The following is a 24,911-nucleotide window of genomic DNA, read 5'->3' on the forward strand; positions in this document are numbered from 1 at the left end:
CACTTAATATTTCAGTGAGCATGTATACATTCTTCTAAATCATTTTCCATGGCTAAGGAGATGCCATAATTTCATCATTTCCCTACTTATGAAAATATCAGTCGTTTCAAGACTGGGCTGGCCCTGCAGTTTGCGTCCTGGTGCCCACCGCTCTGGGTGCTGGCTATGGAAATGGCCCATCCACGAGATGCTTCAGATAGTGTCCAGTGACCTGCCAGGACACGGTCATGGTGTGCCCTCCCGGGGTTCCTTCCAAATAAAAATCTTATTGCTTTATTTTTAATTACAATGCTAAAAGAACACTGGAAATTAGAGCAATATAGAAAAAGTTTTAATTGACATAATCACTTCAAATCCCAATACCCAGAGGTCAACCATTAGCATTCTGGTGACCATCCTTCCAAGTACTTTATTTACACACATATATACAAAGGAATATACGCAAGTGAGGTCACGCTTGCTGAGGTTACTTGCTGTTTTACATCCTCTTTTTTTTTTTTTTTTTTTTTGCTGCCTTCGGTCTTCGTTGCTGCGCGCCGGCTTTCTCTAGTTGCGGTGAGCGGAGGCTACCCTTCGTGGCAGTGCGCAGGCTTCTTGTAGCGGTGACTTCTCTTGTCGCGGAGCACAGACTCTAGGCGCGCGGGCTTCAGTAGTTGTGGCACGTGGGCTCAAGTTGTGGCACACGGGCTTAGTTGCTCTGCAGCATGTGGGATCTTCCTGGACCAGGGCTTGAACCCATGTCCCCTGCATTGGCAGGCGAATTCTTAACCGCTGAGCCACCCGGGAAGCCCTCATATCCTTCTTTTAAGTTTTTATTCAGCTGTATGTCATGGAATTCTTATCAATGGATATAGACCTTTATTATCCTCTTTAATGAATATGTAGTGATTCATTATATGGAGACACCATACTTTATTTTAACCTACCCCCCACTGACAGGTTTTCAGATTTTTCATTTTGGTGGGGCTGAGGAGAGTTGTTATAAACAATGAAGGGAACATATCTGTACATAATCTTTGCACTCATGATAAACTACTACAAGAGGAACTGTTGAAATCAGAAAAGCAAGGGTGGGACAGTGAATTTGTTTGTTTGGTTCAGTTCCGAGCAGTGCAGACAGGGCCCCTGGGAGCCTATCCAGGGTGAAGTCTGAAGTGCAGCAAACCCCCCTTTCTCTAATGACCCTTCCTCTTACAGGCTGGCCCGGATTCTCGTCCGCCTGCCAGCACTCAGGCTGATGAGCTCCAACATAACAGAAGAACTTTTTTTTACTGGTCTCATCGGCAATGTTTCAATAGACAGCATAATCCCCTACATCCTCAAGATGGAGACAGCAGAGTATAACGGCCAGATCACCGGAGCCAGCCTATAGCGCACACCTCACACGTGCCGAGGAGCACAGGATCCGCCCAGGACCGCTCAAATACAAAGAAAATAAGTAGTGGTATTTTGGTATGTGCAAATATTTCCAGTATCTTAGCTATTTCCTACCTGGTTTCTTCTTATCTGTTAATCCCAGACAGTAGCAACTAAAAGACTAGTAGGATCCTTTCCCGCCATAAGAAATGTTTTAATGCCTTTTGATGAAGCAGATTTTGGAACAATCTTTTAACTCCGTTTTTATTTAGAAATTCTCAAAGGGCAAAAAACAAAAGCAAAGTTTTATAATGTCAGAGACTAGTTAAAGAAAACTAAAAGAACCTAAGAGAACAACAGTATGTGTGTATATATTAAAAATGTCCTTGGAATTAATAGCTACTAATTACCAGGATAATGATATTAGCACTTTCTAAGCACTTCTTATCAATGTGTAATGTTAGCAACATCTTGCCTATGTGCAGGGCAAATGGAAAACTGTATGTCTTTTGCCGAAATACTAACGATTTCTGTGAAAATGCAATAGGGTTACAGGAGACAATCATTTATGCTTAAGGAAGGAAGGTGTCATTCCTAACTGTACGCACATGTTGCTGGTGTAGAGCTAAATTCCCGGGAATGAATGAAGATGCAGCTTATCTGTACGTGCAGTCAGGGGCAGTGTGGTGGCACAATCGTGGTGACCTGAATTCGAAGCTTCCTCAGCCAGAGCTGATGCTTGTCGGGTTCCCTGACCTCTGGTCCTGGTCTGTGATGGGCATCTGCAGGCTCCTCTGAACTTGGGCCTCTTCTGGTGACTGGTTCTCAGAATTGGATTAAACCAGTCAGATGTTAACTGCCAATTCCTGCAGCAACTGAAAACATCCGCGAATCACCTCCACCACTCACAGCAGTTGGAGCGTTCTGACCAAAAAGCGCAAGGTGAGCATTCTGAACCCTTGCCGGGACCTCCCGACTACGGTGTGGGGGTGGTTGCATGTTTTTCAGGTGGAGGAGTGCGAGGGCTCCCTTCTCAGCAGTTTCCATCCCAAATGCCCCTTGGGAAGGGCCCTGTGTTCCTGCACTTCGGTCCGAACTGGGAGGTGGACTGTGGTACGGGTCTTGCTGCCTGCCCAGGCAGCAGGTGTGGTGGAGCTGAGTGGCATGTTTCTCAGTGTCTCCAGGCTCAGCACCTCTGTCAGCAGGTCTCTCAATGATCCTGGCGTACCACGCACTTGGGTTCCCCCGGTTGTGCCAGCAGACAAACTCTGGAGCGTTTTACATGATGGATGTAGAAGCAGGCTGCATGCTCCTTAAAAACAACCTTTAATCCCCAAAGTTATCATCTTCTTTCTCCTTGTAAGTGATAGCGACCATTGTTTACAAGAACAGAATGCAGTTATTGGGAAGTTTAGTCGGAGAAAAGCGCCCATAGCTGCCCTGGTTGTGAAGCAGCAGCACACATTTCCATTTGGGAAAAGTAGCAAGGCTGCCTCAGGTACCTGTACTTCCTTTCTGTGTAGCCCAGATTAAGAAAATACAGTGTGAGGCTAAACTTGTATTTCTGGAACCTTTTGATCAGATGATACCCCAAAAGACCCCAGTGCACTCACTCCCCTGCCTCCAGGCATCCACGGCCGTGTAAAGCTGAGGAGAGCAAGGTCGGGTGCCGGGCTGCCGCCACGGGCTTATGGCAAGACGGGACTCTATTCCGCAGTTGTCGGCGGCACTTATGGAAGTCATTAGGGGGAATCAGTGGGAACAGTGTCTCCAACTTGGAAATTCCTGTTTGGATCTGATTATGTCATTTATCATTCATGCCTTGGGAGCAAATTTTGGAGAATAGTGGGGGCACCCGTTATAAAATAATGGGAAGGATTTAATTTTGACAGCTTAAATTTTTGGTTTACTAACTTTGAAGTGATTTAAGTTTCAAAATTAAGGCAAAAAGTGGCTAAGGATTTTCGCAGAGGGCATTTTGTAGCACTTGTGTGCATCTTACATAGCGAGTTGCCTATTTTTCTTTCTTTTGACTTTGGATGTAAGCATGTCTGTTGATCCTGTAGCAGCTCCCTGGGAACACGTATTGTGTCACACATCTTTCAGGTCTGAGCTCTCGGTGATGGTGAAAAGGTCCGCGCTGGCCGGCTGCCCTGGGCCCTGGGCGTCCTGTGTCTGTGAGGCTTTTACACTCAGGTTGCTAAGGTATGAGGGCAGCTTAGCCAAGACCTAGACTGAAGTCTCTGCTGGGAACAGAAGGTGGTACCAGCAGGGAGACAGTGAACACCTGGATAAGCACATGCCCCACTCCAGCAGGACAGCTCGGGAGAAAAGCTGATTCTAAGCTGGTCCTGCTCCCTGAGTCCCTTCGCTGCTGATGGCTGATTCTAGTGGACCATTTTGGGCTTTGAACACTCCTCATTAGTTTCCTAGATCCCCTTGGCCTTACTTTGAAGTGGACTTTTCCTTAAAAATCAGCTCCACACTACCTGAATTCTCGCCACTCCAGATCATCTCAAGCCTTTGACAGCAGGTCCATTCTCTCTTGTCAAACTGGTTAAAAGAAACCCAGAGTCAAGAATTATTTAAAGAGATTGCAAGTAAATATTTGGGCTCAACTTTGACCAGGCTTTTAACCCTTGTTAGTAGTTTGTGAAACTCTGATTTAGTGCAGTGAGACCAGCCCTGAGTAGTCTGCATCTGAGTGAAATAAGCCAGGATCAGGATTCTTTGCCACGAGAATCCTGGCCCAGCCACCCCTCCCTCCGTGAGGAAAGTACCTAAGGGAGGTGGGGACAGATGTACACCACTGCTTCTTGACAAAGTGGGCTCTTTTCCGCCGGTATTTCAGATAATGTTGGACAGTTATGTATTGAAATTTGTGGAGTTCATTACATATAATCATAAAACAGGACCGGAAGAGATGTAGAAAAAGACCAAATTACTCAAGCAAATATTTTCCATGTTATTCCTTGAAAGTATTTTTAAGGAAGTATGTTACCACCCTTCTGATTTATGTGTGTGTGTGTGTGTGTGTGTCTGTGTTTGGGGTGGGGCGGGGAGGCTACCTTATTTATTGTCTAACCTCTGCCATGAGGCTGTGGTCAGGGTTCTTTTGTTGTTTGGGTTTTTATATTTAATTTCAGGTGTAGTCACTTGTAAGATGTTATGTAATCACCCTCAAGAGGGATTGTTTTCTAGCCTGTCGGCGTCAGTATTAAATGCAGACTCTCTCCCAAGGTGGTGGCAATGGACACGGCTACCAATGGCTCCCTGATCGATGTGGCTGCAGCAGCCTCGCTGGGGCACAGGGCTGTAGCCACACTGCATACTGGCTCTCTAGCTTTTTGGGGGTAGCCACGGCAGGGAGCCAAGAACTAGAAGGGCTCTCGTTGTACCTAGTGCTCTTTATCCTGATCCTTTGAGGGAACACCAAGCAGAGCAGTCTTGCTCCCAGCCCTGCCCTCTGCCTGACAAGCAGCCTTTGGATGGGGATCCAGGTTCCAGGGCCTGATCAGATTAAAGCCTGGAAACGCGTTGCCCACTTTCCAGTGAAAGTGGCCTTATGTGCAATGGGGCTGAAGGTGACATTACAACTCTTCTGAGTCCAGGTCATGAAAGGCGGCATCTTCTGATGCTCACCTTTATTTTGGAGGATGGTGCCCTTCAAAGCCTGGAAAGGCCGGAGAAAGCAGAGCATACACTCACATCCTTCACTGTCCCACTTCCATTCTCCATAGGTTGTGTGGCTCTTGGAAAATGTCTTAACTTTGATGTAAATTTGCAAAGCTAGCCCCTCATCATGACCGAGTGGGATGAGTCTTTTGTACACAGAGTCCTGGGCCTCCTCACCTGTGCCTCCCACCAGCAGGCACTTCTGTGTGTTCAGCCCTGGGGTCCCTTCGGCGGCATTGTGTGTGTACAGATTTATAGGCTTGTGTGACTGACTGAATGTACATGTGTTTATACCTTCTCTATATGTACAGTGTATATAGCGTATGTGTACATAGATGTATATATTATGTATACAGACATGTAGCCACGTATCCAGACTTTCCTTTTGTTTTACAGAGAATCTATGATAGAGTTTCTACAGTAAATTGATGTGGGTGTTCCATGGTCCCCTCAGCAGGATGGATTTGCTGAGACTTTAACTCCATTTTCCTTTGGGTGAGCCTGGCTGGGAAAGGCCCTGAGGTCAATGTCCACTCTGCACCAGGGCAAGTTCCAGACAGAAAGGCCCTGGCAGGATAACATTGTTTTCTATTCTCTAGGAAGCATGAATGTTGATGGCTGATTTCTATGGTACACAAATTACAAATCTTAAATTATCTAACTGTATATAGCATGTGAATGAAATCACTGACCTCATTCCTTTCTATGAATTATGATTCTAAAATTTTTAAATTTCAGATAAAAAGCATTTTTATACAGATGTATACCCTTAAAGCTACAAATGCCAAATTTTCCTTGTCCAGGTCTATTCTGAGGAATTTTCCCATTAATCGGGCTTTAACTGAGATACAGCACTCAGGAGCCAGGGCCCAGCCAGCAATAGTTGCTCATGCACCTGGTAAGCAGAGACCTGAATGGTGGGAAGGTTGAAAGCTGGCCTGCGGAAAGAAATCACTGGATAACTGCAAACACTCACGTAATCCACAGGTTACTTTTTTTAAAAAAATAAGCTTACTGAAATGTTTGAAAATACTTCATTGAGACCACAGTACTCGGTGCCTTTTGTGAGATGGTGGGTCGTTTAGCCTTCAGCTTCCCATAGCTTTGATGTGACGAAAGCTCCTGCTACTTCACTGGCCTCATCCCATCCCACAGTGATTGTTCGACCTTTCCCGTGTCCTTGCCTGTCGTGACAATCACACTATTTGAACGTGGCTCTCCAGTTAAAACAAGTGGAAGCCTGACAGTCTCTAAATGAATCTTTAAAAGTGTTCCTTTGGGGCTATTTACCTTAACTGTAATCTAAGAATAATTAAACTGTGAGTTTAAAAATGTATCTTGGGGGTGAGGAATGTCTGAGATATTTTTAATGCCCAGCTATACTTTCAGTTAAGAAGCCAATAATAATTCTGAAATGCTGGGAAAAAAGGCTCAGCAATATTTATCGATTGACAGACTGTGATAAAGCTTAACACTTGGATAACAATTAGAAATGGTAGTCTTTACAAGTGTAGTCAATTATCATTTTAACCAGAGCACTCATGGATTCAAATGCTGCTGCCACACACAACTCAAGTGCTGGAGTATTTTTCTACACTCTCTCCGTTCTCCCAATTATCTTGTAAACCAGTGTTCAACTAGTTTTATAACTGAAAACTGCACATTTTTTCATAGTACAAACCATAGTTTTTACCTGTAGTTTGGAGCTGTCTGTTAAAATGTAGCTGTACTACCAGCCCTTTCAAAAGAAGTGTGTTAAAGGAAAATTTGGGTATTAGATTTTTGGGACCGTTTCTGTAACCTCTGCCCTTCACAATATAGAAAATATTGTTTATGCCATCACATTTTAATTCCAGGTTTAAAATCTGTCGAAAGCTGTGTATAGCTTGAAATCAGCTTTGTTTATGCGATGGCATTTAAAACACAGCATGTTCTTTTTAAACTGAATTTTATATCTAATCAATGTCTTCAGTCTCGAAGAATTTGCATTGTTGTGTTTGTATATAGAGTATTGCAGTGCATGAATTAGCTTTATGCATTTTATTAAATGCTGTTTCAATGTGGCATTATGGTTGTGGCTTAATACTACTACCTAAAAGAGGTTTATACTATTAAAGTGAATTAAAAACTAATAATGTGCATCCTGCTCCTCATTTCTCCTCGTAATAGTAACATCGGTAACGCCTGACCCCCAGAGGCACCCAGAATGCTCTGCCTGAACCCCAGGTAGGTGGCAAGGAGGCACCCTGGTCCTCAGACCCCTACAGCTTGCACCCCACCTTAGCCTTGCCCAAAAGCGACTTAGCCCTTGATGGTCCATTTGATTGGTCCACTGGATTGTAAATACCTTTAACGAAAATGCTGGCGGGACCATCCCCTCTGCGTCCTCCCAGTGGAGCCACTCCTTGGTGTGGTGTCCAGAAGCCACGCAGACTTTCCTGGAGCAGAGCAGAGCACAGCTTGGGCCTCCGGACACACAGATCGCTGGCACAGACAGACGTGCACAGAGCCAAGCCTCAAACCGGCAGACGCTTCCTGTAAGGATATTTGCTATCCAGGGTAAAAACGTCTTCTTAAAGTTTCAGAAGTTTAGAACTTGCTCATTATGTCATCTGACCTCTCATTTTACAGATGAGGATTCTAAGGTCCAAAGTCAGATTCATGGCAGAACCCACAGGCAGCCAAATAGCTTTAAGTGGCTTTGCCAGGTAGAACTCAAGATGAGAAGAAAACTGGTCACTTCAGTAGAACAAGGCCAAAAACCATCTGGTGAACACTGCTTATGCAGACAGAATTAAGAAAATGTGTCAATTACAAGATCCTCATATGAGAGGACTGGGATTGACATATACACTTATATAAAATGGTAACTAATAACCTGCTGTATAAAAAATAAAATTCAAAAAAAAGATCCTCATAGCAATCTTCTCTACTAATTTCTTCCCATTTTTGTAAATTTAAACCCATCTTTCTTTTTACCACTAATAAAGTAGGAAATAGATGACAAAGGAATAATGCCCCCCAGTGGTGTTTATCTCCATGCATGTTACCTGCTACCTATAAAATAGTCCACGCAAACAGTAACAGCAGCACCATCGTGTCAGGCACTGGACATTTATTCTCTCTCTAAAGAGGGGTCAAAAACTAGCTTAGTTCAGGGCGATCCTCCTATTTAGCAACCCTGGGGGCGCCCTGTGGACCATGGAGGGAAGGGCCATTTCTGTAAGTCCTTCTGTCTCACTAGCTCTGGAGACAAGGCCAAGAGGAACCAACTCTTTCTGAAAAGCCCAGTCAGCCACTGTGAAGGCCATGGCTGCCACCAGCTGGGAGCAGTATCAGAAACATGGCAGGAACTGAGACCAGCACCCAGGGAGGGATTAGGATGGGGGACAGGTTTTTCTAGCCGCCCTCGGAAATGGTGACGGGGGAGAGAGCACCAAAGTGTTGAATTTCAGTTAAACAACCCTCATAAGCCTGTGGTCATTCAGGACAGCTACCCATTATACATCAGACCCACATGACCACCTCCCCCCAACCCCGACGTTTACACCATCACCCCGAACACAGGTCTGGTACAAAATCACATAACCTGAGCACTGTATGTGAGAGGAGCCAAACTTCCCCCAATTTAATGAGGGTAGCCTGCAACACTTATATAAAACATCCCAGTCGCACACTGGGACAACGACTACCTTTTCTTCCCATCTCACAGGGAGCTTTCGGCTTCAGCCCAAAGTCCTTCACTCCTGACCAGTAAACCTAATCTTAAGGTGACCCTAGAGGGCCCTGGTGTCTCCTGAGGATGAAACCACACAACTGAAGTGACCAGCAACATCAGTGTCCTGTAAAGAAAGAACTCCCAGGCAGACCCCCAGTGACACCTCACACCCTCTTCCAAACCTCAGTAAATGAAGGCTGACCAAGCCAGACGGTAGCGCCCTCCACCAGGGGGCGCCCTCTCCTTGCCAGGGAGGCAGGTCTGAGCCTCCACTGGACCTCTTGGCCTCTGGCACAGCCTCGCCCCAGTGGTCAGTTGGCTTTAGTTTAAAAAAGCGAGCGCTGCCACACAGGCTTGGCCCTGGGATTTCTGAAAATTCCAAAAAGGCCTGACTGGATATGGACGTCTATACCACCAGCCAGACAGCTCCGGCCAGATCCCGACGCGGCAGTTCTTCATTATTCTCCAGAGCAAGGCCTGGAAGAAGAGTCGAAGCCAGTAGAGACCAGGAAAGGGCTTGCAGGACGGAGAACGAGATGTCCACCAGGCTGCGGCCTTACACCTTCCCGACCCCAAAGCCCTGTCCCTACAAAGGCCTATCAGACTGGATTCATGCCACACTGCTCAGTGATCCTAAAGCATTTATTGCCCTGATGGCGCAGGGTGTTCACTGGGCAGCTTGGCTACAGCCCAACTCCTCCCCTCCCCCCATACACTTTTACACAAGTGTGTAAAGGAGACCCTTTTACTGCAAAGAGATTTTCAGTCTTTCGGGGAATAGGACCAGGGGCTTTTCTGGGGCCTCAGTCTTGGGCACTGGCTTTCAGAGCTGCTTTGTACTTCCCTGTCATTTCCCTGGGCAATGGCACCAGGCCCGGGCAGGGCACCTGCCCCTCCACCTCACAGATGCACTCCCGCAGGCAATACTTTCGGGGGCCAAAGTGGGCTGGGTGAGAAAGCTGTTTTTTCTCCTGCTCCTCTCTCTCGAGGGTTTCCCTGCCAAAGAACACAGACAGCAACAAGGCGTGGGTGACACAGCTCCAAGCTGCTGGGAAGTGGGGGACTTCTCAGCCGAGTGAGCCCCAGCATCTGCCAGGGAGACCTCCTACGCTGCTCCCTACTCCCCCCGGGCCTCCGGGGCTTGGGGATGCGCAGGAAGGCCTGCAGCCCGGTGAAGGGTAGCAAGGGGTGACCCCAGCTCTGAGGACAGGCAATCAGGACCAAGGGGCCTGGAAGTGCCTTCGTGTGCTTTCTCAAGACAGACTTTCCCATCTTCCCTCCCTCCCCTCCCTCCCTCCATTCATGGGAAGAAAAGGAATGTGTCACAGCAGGCCCTGGGGTTGGTCACCCACTTGCTCCAAGCTGAGATTCCCCAAGAGGGACATGGTCACAGCCACAAGGGCACGCATTTCAGATGCCTCTCAGCTTCCCGTGGACCCAGGAGGAAAGGACCATCTTTATCTTCACGGTGCAGGGAGCTGCAGCTCAGAGGTTCAGGCGCACAGACTCCGGCCCGCTCTCTGGCCCGCTCTCTGGTCAGCATCCGAGGCTCCCGCCAGAGTCCGCCCTCTCAACACCCCTCCCAGTGCGCCCATCTCCTCCCTCTCAAATCCCTGGGCCGAGACATTTGCACCTCTCCAGGTCAAGCCCAACAACTCACTCATTCTTCCCCAGTATCTTTTTGATGTGCTCCATGATCTCCTTATTGCTCTTGGTCTCCACGTCCACAAGGACTTGCTCCCCGGAATCTGGAAACAGGAGGAAAAGGGGGGGAAGAAAGCTGAGAACACAGCAAGGCACTCCCTGGCCTCAAATGGTGGTGACTTGGGATTTGCTTTTAGAGGAAAAACATTTTAACGGTCAAACAAGTGTTTATGTAACCAATTATGCTGCCCTTTTTCCGTATTTCTTTAGATGTGAGCACACATAAACTTCAGGTATGTACAACAGCATACATACTATTTTAAATAGAAACTCCATGTTCATGGACAGAAAGATTTAATATTGTTAAGACGGCAATCCTCCCCAAATCAGTCTATGGATTCAGTCAATCCCTATCAAAAATCCTAGCAGGTGTTTTTGTAGAAAACTGAAAAATTGAGCCTAAAATTCATGCAGAGGACGCAAAACAGCCAAAAACACCTGACAAAACAAGAAAAATGGGAGAACATTCACTTCCCATTTCAATTTTACCACAGGCTACAGTATCAAGTCTGTGTGGTACTGAGGCAAAAGGAACAGCCTAGAGCAATGGAACTGAACTGAGTCTAGAAATAAACTTATTAAATTTATGGGCAACTTATTTTCAGCAAAGATGACAAGACAACTCAGTGAGGAAGAAGAGCATATATTCTGATAAAGGACTTGTAGCCTGACTAAAGAACTCTCACAATTCAATGTCAAAAAGGACAATCCAAGAAAAAAAATGGGCAAAATATCTGAATAACATTTAACAACACAAAAATGGATAACAATAAGCACATGAAAAAGATACTCAATATCATCAGTCATTAGGAAAATACAAAATAAAACTACAGTGAGATATTAAGGTGGCCAAAATTTTTTTAAACACAATACCAAGTGCTAGTGAGGATGCAGAGTAACTGGAACTTTCCTAAATTACTGGTAAAAATGCAAAATTTTACAGCCACATCAGCTAGTGAATTAAGACACACACAAAAATAATTAAAATGATTGAAAGACAGAATTTTATTTGCAGATGTCATGAATGTGTATGTAGAAAAATGCCTAGGAATTTAGAAAATAAAAACTTCTAGAAATATGAATTACCAAGATTGCAAGACACAAGGCCCATGTACAAAATCAGCTGTACTTCTACAAAGTTGTTTGGTGCTAACCAAAGAACTGAAAAATGAAAATTTAAAAATACCATTTACAGTAGTCACAAAACATACTCAATATTATTAAAATGTCCAGGGACTTCCCTGGCAGCACAGTGATTAAGAAATCCGCCTGCCAATGCAGGGGACACGGGTTCGAGCCCTGGTCCAGGAAGATCCCACATGCCTCGGAGGCAACTAAGCCTGTGCACCATAACTACTGAGCCCGCGCGCCTAGATCCCATGCTCCGCAACAAGAGAAGCCACTGCAATGAGAAGCCCACGCACCACAACAAAGAGTAGCCCCCGCTCGCCACAACTAGAGAAAGTCAGTGCACAGCAACGAAGACCCAGTGCAGCCAAAAATAAATTTTTTTTTAATGTTCATTATCCTCAGTGATCTAGTAATATAATTCCGAACAAAATCCCAGCAAGCTTTTTTTCTAGAACTGGCAAGCAGATTTTAAAGTCAGAATGGAAATACAAAGAACCTACAAGGGCCAAATTAATCTTGGGAAAAAAAAAGGGGGGGTGGGGAACAAAGTTGGATTTACACTTCCTGATCTTAAGACGTATTATGAAATACAAAAACCAAGACAGTGTGCTATTAGCCATAAGGACAGACGTATACCTCAGTTAAAGAGGATGAAGAGTTCAGAAATAAACTCGAATAGCCAAAAACAATCTTAAGAAAGAAGGAACAGAGCTGGAGGAATCATGCTCTCTGACTTCAGGCTACACCAGAAAGCTACAGTATTCAAAACTGTAAGGTACTGGCACACAAAAAAGCAAACACATAGACCAGTGGAACAGAATAGGGAGCCTAGAAATAAACCCACGCATTTATGGTCAATTAATCTAGCCAGAAAGGAGGCAAGAACATACAAATGGAGAAAAGACACTCTCTTCAATAAGTGGCGCTGAGAAAAACTGGACACCTACATGTAAAAAGAATGAATTAAAAACATTTTCTAACACCATCTACAAAAATAAACAATATGGATTAAAGACCTAAATATAAACACTAGCTACCATAAAAATTCCTAGAAAAAAACATAGAACACTCTTTGAAATAAATCGCAGCAATATTTTGGGGGGGATCTGTCTCCTAAAACAAAGGAAATAAAAGCAAAAAATAACAATGGGACCTAATTAAATTAAAAGCTTCTGTACAGGGGCTTCCCTGTGGCGCAGTGGTTGAGAGTCCGCCTGCCGATGCAGGGGACATGGGTTCGTGCCCTGGTCCGGGAAGATCCCACATGCTGCGGAAGCAGCTAGGCCCGTGAGCCATGGCCACTGGGCTTACGCGTCCGGAGCCTGTGCTCCGCAATGGGAGAGGCCAACAACAGTGAGAGGCCTGCCGTACCGCCAAAAAAAAAAAAAAAAAGCTTCTGTACAGCAAAGGAAAACATAAAACAAAATGAGGGACTTCTCTGGTGGTCCAGTGATTAAGACTGGCGCTCCCAATGCAAGGGGCCCAGGTTTCGATCCCTAGTCCAGGGAACTAGATCCCACATGCTGCAACTAAGAGTTCGCATGCCGCAACTAAAAGTTTGTGGCAACAAACACCTGGCACAGCAAGTAAATAAATAAATACTTCACCTGATTAAAAGATGGGAAGCAGGAGAAACTGCATAGACATTTTTCCAAAAGGAAATGCAGATGGCCAACAAGCACATTAAAGATGCTCAAGATACCTAATCATCAGGGAAATGCAACTCAAAAAACCAAAAAACCAACAATGACATATATCACCTCACACCTGTCAGAATGCATTCATCAAAAAGACCACAAATAACAAAGGTTGGTGAGGATGTGGAGAAAAGGGGACCCTTGTACACAGTTGATGGGACTGTATATCGGTGCAGCTACTATGGAAAACAGTATGAAGGTTTCTCAAAAAAAACTAAAAAATAGAACCACCACATGACCCAGCAATTCCACTCCTGAGTATATACCCGAAAAAACCACACTAATTCAAAAAAAATACATGCACCCAATATTTAAAGCAGCATTTATTTTATAATTGCCAAGATATGGAAGCATCCTAAAATGCCATCAACAGATGAATGGATAAAGCTGTACTATACACACACACACAATGGGATATTAGCCATAAAAAAGAGAATGAAATTTTGCCATCTGCAGCAACATAGATGGACTTTGGAGGGCATCATGCTAAGTGAAAATTAAGTCAGAGGAAGACAAATACTGTATGATAGCACTTATTTGTGGAATCTAAAAATAACAACAGACTTGTGGAATATAACAAGAAAAGAAGCAGACTGCACAGACAGAACAAACTAGTGGTTACCAGTGGGGGAGAGGGAAGGAGGGAGGGGAAACATAGGGGGTAGGGGAGTAAGAGGTACAAACTATTATATATATATTTATTATATATAAAATAAGCTACAAAGATATACTGTACAATATGGGGATATAATAGCCAATATTTTATAACAACTATAAATGGAGTATAACCTTTAAAAAATTGTGAATCACTATATTGTACACCTGTAACTTACATATATTACTGTACATCAATTACACTTCTGTTTTTTTTTTTTTTGCTGTGCCATGCCAGCTTTGCAGGATCTCAGTTTCCCTGACCAGGGATTAAACACGCTCCCTCGGCAGTGAAAGCACGGAGTCCTAACCACTGGACCTCCAGGGAATTCTCCCATTTTAACCAGCTTAAAGTGTAAAATTTGGTGGGTTTTAATGCCTTCACAATGTTGTGCATCCATACACTACTATCTACGTTCCAGCACTTTCTCATGACTCCAAACAGAAACCCTGTACCTATTAAGCAGTCACTTCCTATTACCCCACACCACCCCAGCCCCAGCCCCTGACAACCACTTCCTATCCCTATGGCTTTGTCTGTTCTGGACACCCCACAAAAATGGAAATCATACACTATATGGCCTTTTGCATCTGCCTTCTTTCCGTTGGCATGTTTTCAAGGTTCATCCGTGTTGTAGCATGTGCCAGTACTAATCATTCCTTTTCATGGCTGAATACATATTCCACTGAATGAATATACGGATTTTGTTTATCCATTCATGGTCAATTTTTCTGACAAAGATGCCAAGGAAATTAAATAAGGTGCTATAACAGCTGAATATCCCAAATCTAAAACACCTAAAATGAACCTCAATCCTTATCTCACTTAATACACAAATAACGAATCATAGACCTAAATGTAAATCTAGGACTCCTCCCAGTTTTGAAACACAGGAGAAAAATCTTTGTGACTTCGGGGTAGGCAGAGATTTCTTGGACAGGACACAAAAAGTACTAAACATAACATACTAAACATAAAAGAAAACAACTGATAAGCTGGAACTCATCAAAATTAAAATTTCTGCTCTTCAAAAGACACCATTAAGAAAATGAAAAGGCAGCCACAGACAGAAAATATTCACAATACATCTGACAAAGGAACTGAATACAGAATATATAAACAACTCAACAAGAAAAGAGCCCCCACTTTTTTTTTTTTTTGCAGTACGCAGGCCTCTCACTGTTGTGGCCTCTCCCGTTGCGGAGCACAGGCTCCGGACGCGTAGGCTCAGTGGCCATGGCTCACGGGCCTAGCCGCTCCGCGGCATGTGGGATCTTCCCAGACCGAGGCACGAACCCATGTCCCCTGCATTGGCAGGTGAACTCTCAACCACTGCGCCACCAGGGAAGCCCCCCACTATTTTTTTTTAATGGACGAAAGATCCAAACAGACTCTTTACAAAAGAAATAAATGAATGGCCAATAAGCACATGGAAAGATACAGGGAAATGCAAATTAAAATGTCAAGGAGATATACAGGCACTGGAATGGCTGAAAAGACTTATGTGATGACAAGAATGGCCCCCAAAGATACCCCAACCTAGTCCCCCAGAACTTGTGAATATGACACCTGACGTGGCCAAGGGGCCTCTACAGATGAAATTAAACCTAAGGACCCAGAAATGGGGAGATTCTCCTGGATAATCTGACAGCCCCATTAATCACAAGGTCCTTAAAGTTGGAGACCCTCCTGGGCTGTGGTCAGAGGGACGTGTGACTGTTGGAGAGGGCCAGACACGAACGCAGCTGGCTTCGAGGATGGAGGAAGGGACCACGAGCCAAAGCATGTAGGGGTCTCGGGCTTCCCTCATGGCGCAGTGGTTAAGGATCCGCCTGCCAGTGCAGGGGACACAAGTTCAAGCCCTGGTCTGGGAAGATCCCACACACTGCAGAGCAACCAAGCCCATGCACCACAACTACTGAGCCTGTGCTCTACAGCCCGCGAGCCACAACTACGGAAGCCCGCACGCCTAGAGCCCGTCCTCCGCAACAAGAAAAGCCACCGCAGTGAGAAGCCCACGCACCCCAAAGAAAAGCAGCCCCCACTCGCCGGAACTAGAGAAAGCCCACGCGCAGCAACTTAGACCCAACACAGCCAAAAATAAGACAGACAGAAAGAAAGAAAGAATTTAAAAATAAATAAATTAAGAATGTGGGGGCCTCTAGAAGCTGGAAAAGGCATGGAAATGGATTCATCCCTAGCGCCTCCAGGAAGGAAGGCTCTGCGAACACCTTGATTTTAGCCCATGTTGGACTTCAAACCTACAAAACTAAGAAAGAAATCTGTATTGCTTTAAGCCACCAACCTCGTGGTGATCTTACAGCGGCCACAGGAAATGCAGATGAGCAACAGGACCAGTTTGGGTGAGGATGGGGGGCCAGCAGGACCCCTCACCCTGCGGACTGCAGGGACAAATGGCATAACCATTTTGGAGGCCTGTCTGGGTGGTTTCTAAGAAGGTCACGTGCCTATTCTGTGGCCCAGCAAGCCCATCCTGAGCCTGTGCCCAGGAGAACCGAACACCTAGGTCCACAGCGACATGCACCTTCCCAAAACCACCCTCGGCAGGCAGCCGCTAACACCCACCTCGAGCAAGACCCTCCTTGCAGGAGTCTCTGAGACCCGCTGCAGCAGCAGCAGAGCCAAGCCCACCCGGCTCTCCCAGGTCCACATCCAGGACCTGCGGCTTCTGCCCAACACGCAGCCAGAGCTTCCTACCGACCGGCCCCGACTTTCTCATCTGAGGCGTCTCCTGGCCAGACCTCCTTCCAGAGATGTCAGACGTGCTTTGCCATCTGAAGACTCCCTGCCTGCCCCCCATCTCCAATAAACCTCATACTTGTAGCTCTGTCTTGGCATCTATAGAAAACGCAAATGTTCATCAACAAATGAATGGATAAACTGTGGTATGTTCTGATAATGGAGCACTACGTAGCAATAAAAATGAGTAAGCTACTGATACACATAACGTGGATGAATCTCAAAAAGACAAGTGAAAACCAGACACGAAAGAACGTATACTGTGAGATTCTATATTAGGTTCTGAAACAAAACTAGCTAGTCTATGGTGAAAGAACTGCTAACAGAGGGAATTCCCTGGCGGCCCCGGTGGTTAGGACTGTGCTCACTGCTGAGGGCCTGGGTTCAATCCCTGGTCGGGGAACTGAGATTCCACAAGCTGTACAGTGCAGCCAAAAAAAAAAGAACTGCTGACAGTCCCCTCTTGGGACTGGGAACTGGAAAGCAGTACTGGGAGACTTTTTGGGTCTTCACTGGGAAACAGTGACACAGGCCCATCACATCTATCAGAACTCATCACTCCATGCACGTGAGAACTGTCCATTTTATTATGGGTAAATTATACCTCAATAAAGTTAATTTTTTAAAACGCCAACACGAAATATATACACGAAATTGCCAACCACCACCATTCTCCTCGCCTCCACCTTGCTCTATTTTTCTTTTCTCCATAGCACTCATCTTCTAACAAACCATGTTATTGAGTTTCTTGTTCATTCTATCTCCTCCTGCTGGAATATCATCTCTACAAGACTAGAGATCTTTGTTTGTATGGCTCCCTGACACCCCAAGCACCTAGAACAGTGCCTGGGTCCTAACAGGAACTCGATACATATTTGCTGAACGAATGAAAGAACATCATCATTTTCTTTCCTGACGAATTTCCCAGTCTATACTTCATTTGATTCTCGTAACCGTGTAAGGAAGATGTTTTGCCTTCCCCTAGAAATATGTAAGCGGGAACATTACTCGCTCAGGATCAGAATGACTGAGTAGAGAGTTGGGCTAGAATATATGGTCTTCTGACTTCCAGGCACTGAGCCCAATTTAACTGAATATATCTTCATGTTTGCTCCTCACAGGGACAGGAGAGCATCATGTAAATGCATAAGGTCCACAGAGGACACACGCAGACACATACACTGTTCAAGAAAATGTGGCCAGCACTGAGAGACGTGCCCTGAGAGAAGGGAGAGTCCAATCTAAGGTGTAGGTAAGGTTTCCTGAGTGAAATGGTGCCCAAGCTGAGTCCCAAAGGATTTATTTTTTAATTAAGCAAAGAAAAGTAGAAAGGGGATTTCCAGCAAAGGAACCGACATGAGCAAAGGCAACAAAGCACAGTGCGGCAAGGGAATTTGGAAAGACTAGCCCATATGACATGAGGCATATGTAGGAGATGTGGCAGCAACAGGAGATGCGGCTGGAGAGGGACAGACCAGATCTGTGCAGTCACTGTGTGCCAGGTATAAGAGCCAAGGTGACAGGACCAACGTAGGTTTACAAGTGCTCCCATCTCAGCCCCCGCTGACTGCCACACAGGGGGAACATGGGAGGCAAGTCAGGCCTGGGCCATGGCAGAGGGCCCTGCACTCACCTAAATAGAACCGCAGGAAGGGTGTTGGCGTCATGTTCTTAAACATCATGATCTGTACCCAGGGGTTCTTATACTGGATCTGAGGTATGTTGAAAAACACGAATCTCCTGCAAAACAGAAGAAATTAAACCCATGAGAGTTTTCAACCTAAAATTGTATGCACCTGTATTTTCTTCTAAAGAGAAAGTCCAGAACTCTCATCAGATTCTAAGAGGACCCTGCCCCACCGCGAAAAGGTGGAGGTAGGAAAAGCAGGTCTCAGGAATCCACTAACGTGTTGTCTGAATGTGGGTGTTGGGACTCTTGGTTTGTCATTTTAGGGAAAAGAAATCTATATTCCTACCTCATGCTGCATATTAGCCTAAAACTCACCAAAACAGAAGTATAAATATAAAAATGAAACCATGAAATGTCCTCGGTCTTGACTGGTGTGACAGCTGCAGTGTACTCATATGAGAAGCTGTGTATCTACAGGTGAGCACTTTATGTAAATTATACCACAATTTAAAAATAAATGAAACCATGAAAACAAACATGGGGAATACTTTTACAATCTAGGAGTGGAGAAACCTCTAAACTCAGAAGGTTTAAAACACAGATAAGTTTGATTACATTAAAACCTTTGCAAGGGATTTCCCTGGTGGCACAGTGGTTAAGATTCTGCCTGCACCTTTGCAATTAGTCTCTTGATTAAAGCCTCCCCAATGACCTGAATTTAAATGCATTCTCTGCTTCCTGCTGCCACCCTGCTCCCCATACCAGACGATGGAAAGGTGCGAGTGGTACACGGGTAGAAGCGTGGCTGCCTGGCTTCACCACTTACCAGCTGTATATAACCCAGAGCAAGTTACTACTGTGTGCCTCAGTGTTTATGCCAACATGATGGCAACGCAGGACAACCAGTCCAGATAGCAGCTTGTAGTTTATTCTCAAGAAGAAAAAGATAGGATCAACAGAAGGCCTGACTGTGTGACATTTGCTTGGGGAGGTGTCCATAATTGGGGCAGAATCTGCAGTTAAAACAAAAGCAATGACAATAACCCCAGGGAAAACAAAAAACTGCAAAAACAAAAAGGAAAAATAATGAAAGTATTTGACTCAACTGTGTACAGTGTTTACAAAGTCATAATAATTTAACAGTGAATACTGATTTATCCAAAATTCTTAAATGACTATATTGGGAGGATGGGGCGGGGGGTCGAGTAGTATGCATGTGCTGGGGTAGGGAACAGCAATGCTTCTTGAAGAGCTAAATCCTTGCCTTCCACAGTGACAAGTCAACAGATAAAGCCTAAAGCTAAGAAAGTAAGGAGGAGCTCTCTAAGTATGGTATTTAACTATACGGGAGTAAAACTCTAATCAAATGGTTAGAGTTGAAAGTTGTTGCCTCTGGAGGATATACAATGGAGAAAAGACAGCCTCTTCAATAAGTGGTGCTGGGAAAACTGGACAACATGTAAAGGAATGAAATTAGGGCTTGCCAGGTGGCGCAGTGGTTAAGAATCTGTCTGCCAATGCAGGGGACACGGGTTCGAGCCCTGACGCGGGAAGATTCCCGCATGCCGTGGAGCAACTGAGCCCGTGCACAACTACTGAGCCTGCGCTCTAGAGCCTGTGAGCCACAACTACTGAGCCTGCGCTCTAGAGCTCATGTACCACAACTACTGAGCCCGCGTGCCACAACTACTGAAGCCCTGTGCCTAAAGCCCGTGCTCCACAACAAGAGAAGCCACTGCAACGAGAAGCCTGTGCACCGCAGCCGAGAGTAGCCCCCGCTCACCACAACCAGAGAAAGCCCACGTGTGGCAACGAAGACCCAACGCAACCAAAAATTTAAAAATTCAAAATAAATAAATTTATATATAAAAAGAAGAATGAAATTAGAACACTCCCTAACACCATACACAAAAATAAACTCCAAATGGAGTAAATACCTAAATGTAAGACTAGGCACTATAAAACTCTTAGAGGAAAACATAGGAAGAACACTCTTGGACATAAAACACAGCAAGATCTTTTTTGACCCACCTCCTAGAGTAATGGAAATAAAAACAAAAATAAACAAGTGGGACCTAATGAAACTTAAAAGCTTTTGCACAGCAAAGGAAACCATAAACAAGACGAAAAGACAACCCTCAGAATGGGAGAAAATATTTGCAAACGAATCAATGGACAAAGGATTAATCTCCAAAACAGACAAACAGCTCATGCAGCTCAATATAAAAAAAAAAAACCCAATCAAAGAATGGGCAGAAGACCTAAGTAGACACTTCTCCAAAGAAGACATACAGATAGCCAAGAAGCATATGAAAAGATACTCAACATCACTAATTATTAAAGAAATGCAAATCAAAACTACAATGAGGGGGCTTCCCTGGCGGCACAGTGGTTAAGAATCTGCCTGCCAAAGCAGGGGACACGGATTCGAGCCCAGGAAGATCCCACATGCCGCAGAGCAACTAAGCCCGTGGACCACAACTACTAAGCCTGCGCGCCTAGAGCCCGTGCTCCACAACGAGAAGCCACCACAGTGAGAAGCACACACACCGCAACGAAGAGTAGCCCCCACTCCCCAGAACTAGAGAAAGCTCACGCACAGCAACGAAGACCCAACGTAGCCAAAAATAAATAAATAGATAAATAAATTTTAAAAAAACAATGAGGTATCACCTACAATGAGTACCACCTCACACGGGTTAGAATGGGCATCATCAGAAAATCTACAAACAATAAATGCTGGTGTGGAGAAAAGGGAACCCTCTTGCACTGTTGGTGAGAATGTAAATTGATACAGCCAATATGGAGAACAGTATGCAGGTTCCTTAAAAAACTAAAAATAATTACCATATGACCCAGCAATCCCACTACTGGCATATACCAAGAGAAAACCATAATTCAAAAAGACACACGCAGGGCTTCACAACTAGAGAAAGCCCGCGTGCAGCAATGAAGACCCAACGCAGCCAAAAATTAATTAATTAATTAATTTTTTAAAAACGGCCAGAAAAGTAAACTGCCCTGGGTCACATGACCAGTAAGTCAAACAATCAGGGCTGTGAGCATTGGGCTCCATCACTATCAAATTCACCTGGATCCTGAGGCACAAGGCTGCACGCAGAACTCAATAAATTCCATCAGCTGTTACTTCTCCCATTGCATCTTAAGGGCAAGAACACCTGGCAGAGGTGAGGAGGAACTTAGCTCCCAGACTCTGAATAAGGCAGCTCCCCACACACCCAGCAAATACCCTAAGACTTGCTAGCCCGGTGCTGTACTGGCCACTGGCACTTGGAATGGAGGGCCAGATGAAGTGCCGGAGGCACATGAACAAGCAAAGAAAGGCCGGTGGGGCTACAAAGAGCACGTCTGACAGGCTCAAACCTGAAGGGCACCAGTGGGACAGCCAAGCCCTTATCACTAGGAACAGTGAAACGCAGAATGGCTGTTTGGCTCCTATTTACCCAGAGAGTATTCAAATACCTGAGCATGCGAGTATGTGCAGGCCTATTTTGATTGGCTGACCATTTAAAAACCAAAGATTTACATAAAAATCTGAATTTCTGGCTCCTTGATAAGTCAGAAATTCTCCCTGGAGCCCAAAGAGCTAAGATGTAGCCAAGCAGTGAATGGCCCCGTGAGGCAGGGCACGTTTTCAGTTTACTGCAGGCCCATCCAGACTGTCTCCCTCCTTTGTTTGTACCTGCCTGGCCTCTGCCCTGTGACTCCTGGTGCGGATAGATGGATGGATGGATGCAATTTGGTTATGCAGGAGTATCTGGGTGCCTATTCAGCCCTAAGACTGAGTCTTCTAGGAAGCCCTCATCCCAGCTGACCCCACGCAAGTAGGTTCAAGTTCTTGCGCTGACCTGTGGAAAGCAAACGGCTAGGGGGTAGCTGCTGGCTCTCCTGAACAGCCCTGCACTGAAGGCCGCGCCATGGCGGGACCACCCTCCACAGGGAGTTGCTCTCCAGGCTCACTCTGATCCATCCCACACACCCAATCCCAAAGTTTCTGAAAGACAGGACTCGAATTCCCAGCAACAGCACGAGGCACTCAGTAAATTTACGCCTAACACCTGAAAAGCCCAAAGCACTGCTGCTGCCTCAAGGTTCAGTTCAAACCTTTCACTTGCAAGATCCATTCAATGAGTCCCGACTCTGCTGCGGCCTGAAAAGCGTTAAGGAGTTGGGGCGGGGGCCGCTGCGCAGCTCACAGACAGTCACTTCACTCTAAGGGTCACGAGCCCTTCGAGAACGAAGCCCCCTTTCAGAACCGCCCCCTCACCAGCTGACTATGGTACCCTGGACAAGCCAGTTCCTTAACCTCCTGCGTTCCTTCAACCCTGGAGTGAAGAGAACAGCGAGGTTTCTGTAGAAATCAAACGAGCTAGTGCACGAGAAGCATTCAGAAACGCGCTGCACGTACGAGGACTCAATAAATGCCAGCAGCTGTTACCCCTGCCACTGCACCCCCAAATCGGCCCTGGGACATAGGTATCACCTCGGTCGCAACACTGAGGAAAAGCAACTCTCCCAAAGCCAACAGGTGGAAGAGCCCGGACCCCAGCGGGTCGGTCGCCCCGGGCTGGGCTCCACCCGGACCGCGTGCCGCCCGCGGGGCACGGGTGGCTGAGGAGGCTTCGGCCTCCCCGTCAGCGCTGCCCCCACCCAGCGCGATGCGGCCCTGAGGTCCTCTTCTGTTGTGGAACCCGGGGCAGCTGCCCGTCCGTGCAATGTGGGCCCTGGCGCCAGCGCAGCGCCAGGTCTCAATGACTCGCAAGTTATTGGTGGGACCCGGCGGCTCGGACTGACCTGGCGCCCTCGCCCAACTCCCCGTGCGTATTGTAGTTCACCGTCATGACCTTCACCGACTCCTTGAACACTATGTCTCCCTGGCCAAGGTACTGCAGGGTGCGGAGTATCGGGAAGCGGCCCTTCATGGACATGGCGGCTGCGGCGGAGGGGCCGGACCGCCGGCCGCGAGCCCAGCAGCGAGTAGAGACGAGCTAAGCCGACGCCGCCCGGGCGGCCCTCTCGGCGCTTCTCCTCCGCGCCGATTTCCACTTCCCGCGCAGACTCACAGGAGACGCCTCCCGGCGGTCAGCGCGCACGCCGCGAAGCGGCCTGGGACTTGTAGTACTGGTTGGCAGAGTTTTCCTTAGGCGGGCGGTGGGAGCCGGCACTTAACGCCTAAGCGTTAAAGCTCCTGTTGGAACGTTAAGGTTTTCACGATTTGTGAATCAAGTCTTTCTCCCCTCCGCCAAGGGAAAATATTTTATATAGGTTCAAACTCAATCATTCAGACAACAAACTTACAGTAGGAAATAATTCAGGAGAGCTGAGTTTGAACACCAAGTCGGCTAGTAACTTTCTGTTCAACCTCAAATATGTCAGTTTTGCTCTCTCAACTTCTCCAGTTTTAAAGTGAAGGGTTAGAACTAAGCAATTTCTAACATTGACTTAAAAAAAAAAAACCAAAATTAAAAACCTGACTTGCAAAAAGGAAAAAAAAAAAGATTTTGGGATCCACTCCTTTCTAGTTTAGCCACTTGAGAGCTCTGGACCTCAATTTCTTGAAAAGCAAAAGCTGGATGAGATGCATTTCCTACTGATCTGAGAACGTTCTCCTTCACTTTTGAAGGATAATTTTGCCAGACACAGAATTCTAGGTTGGGGGTTGGGAGGCATCTTTCAACACTTTATTTCACTCCACTCTCCTCTTGCATGGTTTCTGATGAGTAGTCAGCTCTCTTTTTTCCACTATAGGTAAGATGGTTTTTTCTTCTGGTTTCTTTCAAGATTTTCTTTGTCTTTGGTTTATAGAGTTTGAATAAGATATACCTAGGTGTATATTTTTGGTATTTATACTGCTTGGTGTTCTCTGAGCTTCCTGGACCTGTGGTGTAGTGACTGTCATTAATTTTGGAAAGTTCTTGACATTACTTTAATATTTTTCTTTATTCTCTCATTTTTGTTCTCCTTCTGGTATTCCAATTATGCATGTTTTACCTCTTCTGAAATTGTCCCATAGTTCTTGGATGTTCTATTTGGTGTTTTTGTTGTTTTTCATTCTTTTTTCCCTCTGCTTTGCAGTAGGGAAGTTTCTATTGACCTATCTCCAGACTCACTGATTCTTTCCTTGGCTGTGTCAACTGATGAGCTCATCAGAGGCATTGTTTGTTAGTCTTTTTCATTTCTAGCATTTCCTTTCAATCTTTCTTAGTTTCCTTATCTCTGCTGACATTACCCATCTGTTCTTGCATACTTTTACCACTGGACTCTAACATATTAATCATTTTTCTATCTGGTAACACCAACATCTGTGTAATATCTGAATCTGGTTCTGATATGTGCTTTGTCTTATCAGACTGTGGGGTTTTCCCTTACCTTTTTTAGCACACTTAAAATTTTTTGTTGAAAGTGAGACATTATTGGCTGTATTAGGTAATAGGAACTGAGGTAAATAAGCCTCTACTATGAGGGGTTATGTTATTCTGGCTAGAAGTAGAGCTGTGTTTGTTTGCTGTAGCTGTAGGCCCCAGAGGCTTCAAATTCCTCTAGTGTCTGTTTTTGTCTCTCTTG

General features: G+C 45.6%; 2 protein-coding genes across 5 annotated transcripts in view; one reads left to right on the forward strand and one right to left on the reverse strand.

Moving 5' to 3' along the window:
- The window catches only part of NR2C2 (nuclear receptor subfamily 2 group C member 2), a 77,867-nt gene extending 76,468 nt beyond the window's left edge, over positions 1–1,399 (forward strand). For both annotated transcript variants that reach the window (XM_032649799.1, XM_032649800.1), the window contains one exon: positions 1,198–1,399. In XM_032649799.1, the coding sequence (XP_032505690.1) occupies positions 1,198–1,372 (175 nt within the window). In that variant the 3' untranslated portion in view covers positions 1,373–1,399. The remainder of the gene's footprint in view (positions 1–1,197) is intronic.
- On the reverse strand, positions 316–23,412 carry MRPS25 (mitochondrial ribosomal protein S25). Of its 3 annotated transcripts, XM_032649802.1 has the most exons (5): positions 23,142–23,411; positions 18,330–18,436; positions 10,410–10,497; positions 7,379–7,469; positions 316–3,909 (listed from the first exon to the last, which is right to left on the reverse strand). In XM_032649802.1, exons 1-5 carry the CDS (start codon positions 23,273–23,275, stop codon positions 3,802–3,804), a joined length of 528 nt encoding a protein of 175 aa, XP_032505693.1. In that variant the 5' UTR covers positions 23,276–23,411; the 3' UTR covers positions 316–3,801. The 3 variants fall into 3 exon arrangements, with proteins under 3 accessions (XP_032505693.1, XP_032505692.1, XP_032505694.1); XM_032649801.1 differs by having other exon boundaries at positions 316–7,469; positions 23,142–23,412; XM_032649803.1 differs by lacking the exons at positions 316–3,909; positions 7,379–7,469 and adding an exon at positions 8,633–9,745 and having other exon boundaries at positions 23,142–23,408.
- Positions 23,413–24,911: the final 1,499 nt, after the last annotated feature.

The sequence above is a fragment of the Phocoena sinus genome, chromosome 11, assembly GCF_008692025.1.
Source record: "Phocoena sinus isolate mPhoSin1 chromosome 11, mPhoSin1.pri, whole genome shotgun sequence".
Lineage (NCBI taxonomy): Eukaryota > Metazoa > Chordata > Mammalia > Artiodactyla > Phocoenidae > Phocoena > Phocoena sinus.

Excerpts from the sequence above, each read along its gene's own strand:
- MRPS25 (XM_032649801.1), bottom strand. The coding sequence starts at position 23,275 with ATGTCCATGAAGGGCCGCTTCCCGATACTCCGCACCCTGCAGTACCTT. Across the intron at positions 18,437-23,141 it reads GAGTTGGGCGAGGGCGCCAG|GAGATTCGTGTTTTTCAACA; the intron begins GTCAGTCCGAGC and ends TCTGTTTTGCAG. Across the intron at positions 10,498-18,329 it reads CTTCCTGCGGTTCTATTTAG|ATTCCGGGGAGCAAGTCCTT; the intron begins GTGAGTGCAGGG and ends TCCTGTTTCCAG.